Raw genomic sequence first — 13,025 nt, forward strand, 5'->3', positions numbered from 1 at the left:
AAACTCAATGATCCCTACGGGTCCTTCCAACTCGGGCTATCCTATGATTCTGTAGACTGGCTCTGCTGAAACACACGTTAAACCCAACAGGAACATGACTCACACAGCTCAGCCTCTCCATACAGCGTGTGTTAATCTTTCCTCCCTCCCAGCCCACAGCAATAAGGCACAAGGCTTATCCTGGTCTATAACCAAAAGGGAATTAATCCCAAGCTAACAGCCTTCAACTTAACCTACCTGCCTACTTGTAAGCAGCACAAACTAATCTACAGCATTTCATTACTGTTTTTTTTTTTTTTTCTTACCCATAGTGCTTCCACATCTTCATTCAATACTCCGGCACTGCATGGCTATAGTGGTGTGTGTCAAAACTCTCAATAAATACAGCTGCTGCTTTTTAGAAGCACTGCTTTCTTCTATATTTAAAAGAGAAAACAATCGCACACAAAAAGAAAAACCCCAGGCCACAAGCAGGCCATCTGATGTTCTGCATCACCGCTCAGGCACAAAGCTCTCTCTGGGGCTGAAGAAAGCCAAAGGGGCTGAAGACATGCCTGGATGCCCCCCTCCCTCCCCCCAGGAAAGTTTTCAAAGCCCCTGGAGTGCTACACAGACAGCCAAATGCTTCCAAGAATACAGGACGAGTTATGTTTGTCCCAGCAATATCTGCCACACAACTCATTACAGTGGTGTCTGCGGAAGGCTCACTGAGGACAGTTGCAGCTCCAGCCCGCGGTGCAGGAAAGCTGATTTCCCATATCCAGCTCAGCCACCAGCTTCCTTCGTGACCTTGAACACATCAGCCTTGTTTTGCTCCAGCTCAGAAGTGAAAGCTGCGGCCGCTTCCCCCGTTTGTTTGGACTGAGCATGAGGGTGCAAAACGTGAAGAAGCCTGCGTTTCTTCCAGACCATAACAACAGTGTCTTACAGAGAACAAGAAAAAAGAGGCTAAAAACATTAAGACACTGTCTGCTCCTTGCAGCTCTCCCTATTGATGCAGCAGTGCTGGGATCATTCTCATAAGGACACACTTTCCTGTTGTAATATCCCACTGCAAAGTGAAGGTGAACACATCTGGCACAGCTGAGAATCTTCGTATGCTGTTTGTATAAGTTCACCAGTATTTCACACTAAGAATACAAATGCTCAAAATAAGCTCACTGCTTCCTTGATGCTAAGATACATGTGTATTTTTAATTACTTCTTTTCTCCTTGTTGGTGCAGAAGTTATCTAGCAGAAAAATGCTCTATTGCAAACAACACCGACAGTTTTCAGTACAACAGAAGCCTGATGTGTGGATTTGGTATCCTGAATTGTGGAATTCTGGAAGCCTTCAGGTTGTTGGTTTGTGATTTGCTCTATTTATTTCTTCCTCCTCATTATTTTTGTTTTCATTTGGCCTGAAGAGCTGATCCCGTCTCATAGCGAAGCCAACTGCAAAAATAACAAAGCCTCATAGAATGAAAGGCTGAAGAGCAATTTTATTTCCACATCAGTTAGTATCTCTATCCATCAAATACTGATCAAATCGATTGGCAAGTTTAAGCAGCGTTGGGAAGGGAAGAAAGACAGAGCTAAACTGACAGCACTTGTGAGATTTCACTGCCCTGAGAGTCTCAAAATCACAGAATGGCCTGGGTTGAAAAGAACCACAATGATCATCTGGTTTCAACCCCCTGCTATGTGCAGGGTCACCAACCACCAGACCGGGCTGCCCAGAGCCACATCCAGCCTGGCCTTGAATGCCTCCAGGTTTGGGGCATCCACAACCTCCTTGGGCAACCTGTTCCAGTGCATCCTCTGTTCACATACCCTCTGTGTAGGTATATTTGATTTAAAAGACAGAAAACAAACATCCCTCCACTGCATTCATTTTGCTGGTCTCTAAATCTACCTGTTTACTATTGTTGTGCTTGCAATCCATTGCTCCTCATTCCCCTCCCCTGCTTGTGTCTTCTCTAGCACAGGGACTTCACTCCTGAACCCCCCTTTGCCAAAAGCTTAAAAGAGAACATTTACTGAGCTCAATAAAGGAACACTGAAGACAACAGAGATGCTCAGACATCATTATGCTGACACCAGAGCTGCTATTTCTTATTTAACTATGAGCATTCTGGCAGACAAAACTGAAAAGGAATGATATTTTATTTTAGAGTATCAAAATCTGAGTTCTCTGACAGAACTTGACTCTTTGCAATATGGACAAAAACAAGTTCCACATTCCAGATTAGAGTAAAGGCTTCATTCTTCTCTAGGAAACACGTAACAAGGACTTGGGAAATAACCATTAGAGATCCAATCCAGAAACAACAACATAAAAAAGCACAAACTATCAGTAAGACCCATCCACTTGGTTGGTTCCAACTCAGCCAACCAAGAAAAACTGGATTTGGAGAAGTCTTCATTTTGAAGTTCTGGCAGAAGTACAATTACTATACAGAGAAGGACACACTTCACAGCTTCAGCCTGGGGCAGCTGATAGCCTGGAAGAGAAGATGTTGAAGGACTCACATTGTTATGCTTAGCTGACCAGAGGAAGATGCCAGTAAACCAACAAATTCATTCCAGATTCTAAAATATTTCTGATCTGTCTCAGACATTTTTCTGGCAAAAAAGTAAATCAATCCAAGATTCAATGTTTTGTTATCTTCCATTACTTGGTAAGCTTTACTAATAAAATACATGTAAGGCCACGATTCATGAAAAGAATGGTTTTAAAGTTACACATTCTAACCTTTTGAGCCACTACCACGTAAACTGGATTTACTATGCTCTGAACATTTTACAGTAGCATTTGGACTATTTGTACTTTTTTTTTTTTTTTTTTGAGATGCAAATCCTCCTTGGTTTCCATGGATTTTTCTATTTAATATTACTAAAATATCTCTTGACCAGCAGTACCTGGCTTTGATTGGAGGCTTGGCTCACCATGGTCTTGGAACAGCTGACATTGATGGAAGCTGGCACTTTTACTTTCAGTCTCAACCTACTGACAGTAGTGGAGTGGGGAAGGCAAACAGAGTTGGTCACTGAGACAGGAAAGGAGAAAAGTACTGCTAAGTGTCCCAACACTTCCCCCTTTCCCAAAGAATCCTCTGATGTTGAGGAACACAAGAGACAACATGCAGTGCCCTGGCCCACACTGTAAGATAACAGATAGAAGGACCATTAGGATAGCAGGACAAGGGGAAACGGTTTTAAGTTGAGGGACGGAAGATTTAGACTGGATGTCAGGGGGAAGTTCCTTTCTATGAGAGTGGTGAGGTGCTGGAACAGGCTGCCCAGAGAGGTTGTGGATGCCCCACCCCTAGAGGTGTTCAAGGCCAGGCTGGATGGGGCCCTGGGCAGCCTGATCTAGTATTAAATGGGGAGGTTGGTGGCCCTGCATGTGGTGGGAGGGTTGAAGCTTCATGATCTTTGAGGTCCCTTCCAACCTTGGTCATTCTGTGATAGCTCTGTTTTTATTATTTCATAAATACAGACTGCATTAATCCACAAACATGAATGTCAAAGCATCTCCTTATAGTCTCCCACTTCCTTCAATTTACTTTTTCAAAATCTTATCGTAAAGAAATATAGAGTCAGTACCATGGTTTAAATTACTCATTCCTTAGGACATTAATTCCAATCTTCTGCCTCTTGAGATTCTAGGCTTCTTACAAAACAATACACACACCTGCTTCTGTTCTCAAGATACCTTTTGAGAAGTTCCTTCACAATCCCAGTGCTTCCACACAGCAAAAGTCTGCTCCGTGGGGACTTGAAAAACTAAGAGGTGCAAAGATCCAACCCTACATACCTTGCTTATTTGTTTAAGGCAAAATGAAGTGTGATATTTCTGTCCTGTGATAGGTTCCTCCTGCTTATCCCTTTGCACGCTTTTTGTATTGCATTTCTTGGATGAGGAGGCGGCACAAGAGTGACAGAAAGCTATCCAGATTGGCCACCAGACTGATAACATTACCTTTATTTTTGGAGAGAAGACACTGTTTAAGGAGTAACCACAACAGAAAGCATCTTGAGGGGAGGTTCTCAACCCTTTGATGCTGTCTAAAAGAGACCAACTCTGCAAGGATTTGTTTTGTTCAGCAGAAGGGATCTACAAGTGAATCAGCTGACCTTAGATGCTGATCAGATGCTCCTTTGAATTTATGAATATGGGTTCTAAGGTAATTGAGAAACACCATACCAGAAATGTGACACTAGAAAGTGTCTTATGTGTCTGTTCATATCTGAGCTGCCTTTCCTCTAATCTACTTAAGAACCAGTTACACAATAGGAAGAAAGCCACGCAGTCACAAAAGGTTCAGTAATTTTCCAGAAACGGCAGTCCAGACATTTTGTATCTCTTGTCCTCCCAGCTTCTTCTTCATATACTAAATACAGAGCTAGAACAACAACTTATTAAGAAAAACTGTAAACAGCTGTTTATAACAAGTTGTGTCTAATTTATGTATCATTGCATGTCAGAAGAAAGCATGTAATTTTCAAAGACTCACGGTGTTACATAAAGCACAAATATAACATTAGCTGTTCCCTCAGATATTTAAGTCACTAAATGCAGTTAAACTGAATATAAACCAACAAGCTGGCAAAAAAAACGCAACATCATTCCATTTATATTTTAAAAAAACTGGTTGAAAAATAAGCTTTGTATTTCTTATTGAAGGAAGAGTGGCATAAAGGCTATGGTAAATAGCTATCCAACGTTAAGGTTTTGGTGTTACAGAATGGTCAAGCCTATACTGACATCCTGCAAGTCTAAGGAAACATAAAATTAAAAAATATTTACAAAATGTCCGTTTTGTAAATATAAATATTAAGGCTGCTCAAACAAGCAAATTCTGTGCCTAACCTGCATTTAAAAAGCAAGAAATCAGAAACACAAACACCCCACTCCATCTTCAATTAGCATAATTTGGGTTCAAAATGGGTTCATGAGATACACCAACAAATTGAGTTTAACTCTTTGTTTAAGACAGTCCCCAGAGACAAAAAGATTTTACTCTTTCTTACTCCAACCAAACCTCTTTGCAATGTTATACCAAGAAGTGCCCTTCCCTTTACAGGAACTTTCTTTTATGTCTCTGCCTCGTAAAAATGGCAATAAACCTTCAAGGACCACTTCCTCAGGTAGTCATTCTCTCCTCTGCTATGGGGATCAAAGGTTGAAAAAAAAGGTTTTGAGTGACATAAGGACAATGCAAAACCCATCACCTTAAATAGCCTCATTTGTCTGCCTAATTAGACCAGCATCTTGTCAGCCTGTTCTATCAAAGAGGTTTAACTATCAACTGTACACTGGTATGAAAGTGCCCAGAAAACACAAGGACATGTTGCTCAGTTTCAAGGCGGCTTCTGTGACCTCACCACCCAACAAGCCCAAGTTGTTTTAGTTAGGCAGATGCAACACTGAAATACTGAGTGCAATTCCATGTAAAGGCACTGATTATTTCTCTTTTTGTGCAGTGCAGCCTTACCTTGAACATCAGGTGTAGTTTTGGGAGCCAAAATAAGGATGTAAATACTATTAAATTAATATCCGGTGTCTTGCAATGGTAGACAGAACATTAAAAAACCTGACAGAAACTTGAATGACCTACATTGCCAAATGTCAGAAGAACAACACTACTGGCACATAACAGCATCTGACAAGGCCAAGAACTCATTTCTTTTGTAGTACTGAGCTGTCAAGAACCACTTCCAAAGAAACTGGCATTAGTCTCCACAACCCCATTTGATGCCTTTCAACCAAGGCACAGTACTCAGGTTTTCTTTTTATGAGAACAAGGGAATAAGACAAAAATAACTGAATGCATAAACAGAAGGCAACTATGCCCTGTGTTGCTTTGTTGACACAGGGATTAAAATGTAGTAAACCAGCGTGGTAAAGAAGTTCAAGCATCCTGAGATGAAGGCATAACGAGAATTTTCACATTGCAGACAAAGCCATTAAATTGCCTTCTTAATAGGAGTTCAGTTTAGTCATTTTTGTCTTTGCATAGAAGGACAGATCTCCTTTTCTCCTCGAGCTTTGATGGAGGCAGATCATTAAACATCGTCGATCATCATCCTCCGAACTTGCACTTAAAACCCTTCCTTAATTAGTTCTGCATTCAAGGATGTCAGTAACTCAAATGCAGACTTCTATGGACTCAAAGAGCAGCTGACCTGCTAATGAAAACTTGGAAGTTTAAATGAAGTTTTTTAACACTTCTGCAAGATGAGCTGAAATGCAAGCAGAACATGTTTACATCCTGGCACACCCAGCCTCTAGAAATTTATTTCAAGAAAGCAGGTAAATCTGTATCCCAAGATAAATGCTGTTAATTCTGGAAAGATAGTTCCAATACTTCTTAACATTAAGTCTTCCTGAATAAGTTACTGCTCACTGTTGAGCAGCAAAATACATCAAACAATACTGCAGCAATGAATTTAAATGGACACTAAGTAGAAACTTCAGATTTCTATTTGTTTTTGAAAGGTATAAACAGTGAATTAAGACAATCTGGAAAACAACTCTGTGCCACAGTTAACTTCTTGAGAATTTAAGAAGTCTCATATCCATCCTAAGCATAATTCTACCCCTCCAAAGGAAGCCTGAGCATTTAACACAAACTTCTGTCAGGGTTCTTTTTAGGAATAAAGTATTGAGGAAAAATGTGTTTGCTACAAGAAAACATTTATTAGCTTGGCCTCCCATATGAAAACCTAAGGAACATGTCAAATAGATGCTAAGTTGTTTCATTCTAAACATACTGATATCCCATTCCCCATGATATAACCCCATCCAGCATGGAAAAGTCTTGCAGAAACTATCACAGTTATTGTGAAGTTGTTTGGATATTTTCTTAATTACATTCTTCATCCTTTTAAAATTAAAAAAAAAAAAAAAAGGGAAGGAAAGGAAGAAATCATAGACAGAACATCTATTTTTATTACTACTGCCTTCCTTCAGTCTTGTGCTGAGCAAAACCAAAAAGAACCAAATACGCACAAAGAACTATTAGTTAACCTCATAAAGCAGAGAAATACAGCTTTACACCAAGAATCATCATACAGTCTTATTTATGATCATTGTAGGCCTGACTTATAACAAAGCTTGAGAGAAGTTCAGCCATGTAATGTTTTTCCTCCTGCACACAATGTTCTACTTCAAACAAGCTGATGTGTATTTTGGGAGACAATCCCAGGCCGCTCCCAATTCAGGTCTCGCAGAACAAAAAACACTCTAACAACTAATATGTTATATAAACTAAACACTCAAGTTCCAACTTGATTTCCAGAATCCTGTTTTCAGTAATACTGCCATCCTCACACTCCCTTAACTTTGCATTTGCTGCTACCATCACCTTAGGTACTAACATTCTTAACAGTATATCAAGTATCCTCAGTGTTCTCGTCCAAGCAGACCTCAGGTGCCACTGAAACACACTGATAGTTGTGCTCAATTCCACTTAGTAACACCTTGAAAGTTTTACCGAGGCTGATAAAGTCACCGCTCAGTCATTTAGGTTGCTTCAGCAGTAGAATGCTATGATTTGGGATGTGAATATAACTAGAAAAGAGAACAACATGGTGTGCAGTTTAAGAAAGGTCCGTTCAGTGTTTAATTTCTGCTAGTTGAAAGAACTGCAAATTGAAAGTTGAAAGAACTACAGAAATCAGCAGAAACTATGGAGTAGTCTTATAAAAGGCTACATGCAGCACAGGCACAAGCAGGACACTGCTCATGTACCAAAATTATTAATTTTTGTTTGTTTTTTAGCTTTCAGAATTTCTTGTTTTTCTTACTGCGTTCAAATCCAGGAAAAGAATTTCAGTGACTGCAACCAAAGGTTCTGAGTTGCAAAGAAGCATCAGTCTCTCATTGGTGATATCCTAACGCCTGACTGGCTCACTGTCCTCCACTTGCCAGGCTGGCTTTGCTCTTAGTTTTTTCTCCTCTAAGACATCCTAAAATCTCTTGAATTCCCATCTCCTTAACAAATACCATTAAAAGGCTCCCTAAAACAGAGCAGCTGCTGCACAGGCAGGCATTTCTTAAAGCAAGTTCAGCTATACTTGGCCAGGCTTAGCAAAGGTCCCCATTGCAGTCAGTGCACCAGCTCCATTTCTCTTCCACAAGAGAGAGGGAACCTTCCCTTCTGAGAAGTGCATTTGTTATACAGCTGCTCCCCAAGGCCAAAAATTAGTCTCTCCTGTAGCAATGTGAAAAATGTCCCGTTCCTGTAATCTTGGTGCAGCCCAGACAAAATTCTACTTTAGATCTAAATTAAGTATGCCACTTGAACAGCCCTCATTCATGAACGTGCCTTTGTATATCACATACCTTGACTTCTGGCATTTTTCCACTTCTAGATGAGTCCATAGAAGCACACAAGAACAATCCTAACTGTGTGTCCCCAAAACCTTAGAAGCTAGACAGGAAGCAATACAGAAATGTGCTGAGCTGCTGCTGGTTTGTTGAAGTGATCAGACGGTTAAGCCACCTTGTTAACATTTACAGGAACATCAGCACAGGAGTTGAAGGACTTTTCATTTTCACGTCATCAACTCCTATTCCCTACTTTTTCACGCAGTCATGTCATTGTGCCATAAATCAAGTTATAAATGCATCACGTCACTTTTCAAACATAAGAACACACTAAACCAATTGCTGGGAGTGCCACACTACTCTCACTTCTCCAAACTTCGATCCCAGAAGTTCAATAGTCTATACTGAAATTTCTTCTCTGTGCTGGAACCTTTTACCTAACTCATCTTTTTCGTCTGTCTCTCCCTACATATATATACACACAATGAGCAAAGGGCAAATTTCTCAACTGGAGACTATTTTGCAGACAGGTTCGAAGTGATCAGAAGTAAGACACAAGAATATCACTGGAGCAAAGGAATAGCTGTGGCTCTCCAATGAAAGACTGCTCTTCAGTCTAAATTCGCTTGATTCCTTACAGCTTGATAATTACAGTAGTATTTAGAGTAGATACACAAAACACCTGATAAAGCATTTTTCTCTGTTCCTTTTTATTATTACTGTGAAGTTCACACACGATTCATTATTAGTCTGGAATCACAGAGGTCTTCTCATTAGTTTAAAACTCCCTAAGCATATTTCTGAAACAGTTATCTCAAGTGCCATAGGTATCTATTTAAAGGACACAATTACATTGCAATAATTATTTTTCCCCACACCAGGCTGCAAACGTCAGGCTGAGAATAGGTAACACTGACAGTGCAACACAGGTCCCAAACAGAACCTTCAAGCACAGTCTGGTAGCCATGCACAGGTGGAAGAGAGAAGAAACAGCTACTTAAACTGCATATTTATGCTGCTAGTACTACACATATCAAATATTAAGAATACTTTCTGTAAGCACTTACATAAATAATATTTCACTCCAAAACCTCAGTGTATCCACACCTAGAATTTATTACCACTTAGTAAAACCCTGCAGTGCTCAGAGGCATCTAAGTTACATTTACAGAACACACCACATCAGCACTGCACATCCTCTTGTTTTCAAAAACAGATTCACAGATGTGTCACTGTAGATACCTTCCCTCTGCTGCAAAATAATTAAGCTTATGTAGTCCTGTATTTTCTGAGTCATAACAAATCCAGTTATGCTCTAAACCAATTTCAAAATAAACAAAGCAGACTGTGGTAGCATTTCAACCCGGTTTAAATGGTGCAGTTGCCTTTAAACTATCAAATTAATACTCACCATTATGTTGATGAAATGTCTTCAGCATGGAACAATAAACTCATTAACTTAGCTATGATAATTACTTTTAAGTCTGCCTCTAGCTTGCTGACACTGCAGGCATTTATCCTTTTGTCCGTACTGATACTGATGAGAAAAGCAATGGCTTGAGGAAGAATAGATGGATCTTGTGGGTCAACAACTGGCTGCACAACTGGCATTGCCAACATGGTTATAGCTGGGATCCTCTTTGAGGACTGAACACCTCAAGTGGAATTCCAAAAAGGGCAAACAGGAGCATCTGGGTAACTAAAGGCTGCTCAGCCTTACCTTTCTCCCTGAGGAGGTGATGAACAAAATAGCAACAGATCATTCCCAAAACACACAAAAAATAACAAGACAATCAAAAGCATTCAGCACAGACATGCAAGTGAGAAATCACTCCTGACCAACCTGATGGAATTCTACCATGAAAGGAGGAACCTGGTGGACAAGACATGGTTAATCTTTACTTCAGAAGGGCTTTCAACACTGTCTTCCCATGACATCTTTATGGATGAAATGAAAGTATTGACTAAATAAATGGAGAGCAAGATGAACTGAAAACTGTCCAGACTGTCAGACTCAATGGCTTGTGGTCAGCAACTCCAGGCAGAGACTAGCCAGAACAAACAGAAGATTAACAAGATCATTTTCTAAAGGGAAAAGAAAAAGAAAAAAAAACAGAAATGCTAAGTTACATAAATTTTAGACGTATTTAGCATACCTCAGTATCTCAACTCTATTGAATGTCAGACTCACTGATAAGAAAGTTACCCCTGTATCCAAAATACGCGGGTGCTTTTGAATTGTGCAGACACCAGCTACAAAATATGGATAGAGGCAAGGGAAGGGTGGATGAAGGCAGTGCCAAAAAAGCAGCCAAAACAGGCAAAGAAAAGTCTCACTAGGAAGGCTTGCAATCACTTAAATTTCAATATTTTAGCTGCCTTCTCCCACCTCCATAGAACATTTAATACAAAATGCCAGATACCTAACAGCAACAGACCAAGGACAGATGTATTGCTTTACAAGTGTCAGAGGTATATTAGGGAGGGAAATGGTATTTTACAAGCACAGATGATTGTTAAAGGTACACTATAAAGTTTTAAAACAGGAAGATTTTGCATACAATAGCAAGGAAAGCTTCCTTATTAAACTTTACGAGCAGTAATTCTCATCCATTAGGAATAGGAGAGTTTTGCAATACAGCACTGGGTGGTGAAAAAAAAAAAACAACAAAGCTATAAAGTCACATCAAAAGAAGAAAAAGCCACCTCATGCCTTCTGAACTTTGAGAGGCACACAGACTGTTATTCTGAATTAACAACACTAACATTTTATCAACTAAAAATTACTAATTCTGTGTTCTTTCATTGGTATGAGGGCTTCTTCTAAACACAAATTACAACCAAAGACACAGCAGATATGAAAAACTAATTTTAACTGTTGTATTTAATACAGTGAACGTAATACTCCTGGATAAGCAGCAGAATCGTTTTTCTAAGATCCCTTAAGAAAAAAACAAAATTTATCTAAAGGTATCACTGAAACTACCTTTAAGGAAACAGGTAAAGCAGGACTCCTTGCTGTCTCCTTAGGCAGCACACACAGGCACTTTGTCAGAAGTTACAGAACCAGAATGGTCAGGGTTGGAAGGGACCTCAAGGATCATGAAGCTTCAACCCCCGTATCGCAGGCAGGGCCACCAACCTCCCCATTTAATACTAGACCAGGCTGCCCAGGGCCCCATCCAACCTGGCCTTGAACACCTCTAGGGATGGGGCATCCACAGCCTCTCTGGGCAGCCTGTTCCAGCACCTCACCACTCTCATAGTAAGGAACTTCCCCCTGACATCCAACCTAAAAATTCCCTCCCTCAACTTAAAACCATTTCCCCTGAAGTTCTGAAGGGAACTGCTTACTATCCATAGCAGTTCAGATTTATACATAAAGTTGCAGCACAAATCAAAAGGCCACAACTACACAGCTGGTTATTCATTTTCTCCCTTTAAACAGAGACACTGACAACAGTTCTCCACTAACATTACTGAGTTCATTCTCAGCTGTATGAATAATTACTGCAGAATTTATTACTCCCTGTAACAAATGTGAACATTTTAGAAGCTCTGCGTATTGTCAGTTAGTTCTTGCCACTAACCTTCATCTGGCTTTTCCTCAAGTGATGTTTAGTTTTCCATCTTTTAACATACAAAGTAGCCTTGCATTTTTTTTTTTTTCCTTCCTACGGCCTGAAAAGCAACACTGCATTTCAAGTTACTATGTTCAGATTTATCACCGCCGATGTTTATGTAGAATAAAGAAGATCTAACTGCATAGCACAGCATTAAACACCCACCTCATATCTGGCAGCTAAGAGGAAAGGCAGCAGCAGGTTGTTTCAAGGTAGTGTTTCTCTGGAAGGTGCCAGGAGATTAATCTGGTTTAACTGAAGGGGTAACTAACAGGCTTTCTGCAGGAAGGAACACACTAACAAGAGATGAAATGCAGAAGCATTTTTATTTCAGGCTGAGCAACATCTAAGCAGATTTGAAGATATATCACTTCATTTCTTTCTTTTCTGGCCCTAAACAAACACATGGAACTACAACTAGTTCCAAAACCATTTTCTATTTCAAGGTAACAAAGCTATCATACACACGCAGCCAAACTAAATAATATGCCATACATAAAAAAAACACACAAAAACATCACATGGACATCAAACATACTGAATATCTGAAATACACAAACAAAGAACATTCATTCCTATTAATTATTACCTCATGCTAGGAGAACAACACTTAACTCACAAGAGTTAACTCTGAAGGAGATGGTCTTCCAGGACAGAACATCTCTATTTAAGATCCTATTTCATAATTCTGACTGTAAACACTAATATATATATATATACATACATACATATACATATATATATACACGCACACACACACACACACATATATATATATATATATATATATATATATATACACACACACACACACACACACATTTTTTTTTTCCCCTCACTATTCTCTAGCTATCTGGTAGCTCTTTAATACAAATTTTTGGTTCTCACTATTTCTCAATTCTAGTAATGAATGCTTATTTGTACTATAGGATCAGGAACAAAGTGCTAGGCTGAAGAACTGCCTGCTGTATCACTTTAATACTAGAATCATAGAATCCTATGAGTTGGAAGGGACCTTTAAAGGTCATCTAGTCCAACTCCCCTGCAGCAAACAGCGACATCTATACCTGTTTTAAATTCAGAA

At 39.6% G+C, this 13,025-nt stretch overlaps 1 protein-coding gene across 7 annotated transcripts in view; it reads right to left on the reverse strand.

Moving 5' to 3' along the window:
* The window catches only part of PTK2 (protein tyrosine kinase 2), a 195,521-nt gene that overhangs the window by 141,143 nt on the left and 41,353 nt on the right, over positions 1-13,025 (reverse strand). The window contains exon 1 of one of the 7 annotated variants that reach the window (XM_085221745.1): positions 306-325. The exons of the other annotated variants lie outside the window; for them this stretch is intronic. Coding sequence (XP_085077871.1) covers positions 306-309 — 4 coding nt within the window. The 5' untranslated portion in view covers positions 310-325. Of the gene's footprint in view, positions 1-305; positions 326-13,025 lie in introns of those variants that run through there. 7 annotated transcript variants of the gene reach the window in all.

The sequence above is a fragment of the Meleagris gallopavo genome, chromosome 3 (assembly GCF_905368555.1).
Source record: "Meleagris gallopavo chromosome 3, MGAL_WU_HG_1.1, whole genome shotgun sequence".
Taxonomy (NCBI): Eukaryota; Metazoa; Chordata; class Aves; order Galliformes; family Phasianidae; genus Meleagris; species Meleagris gallopavo.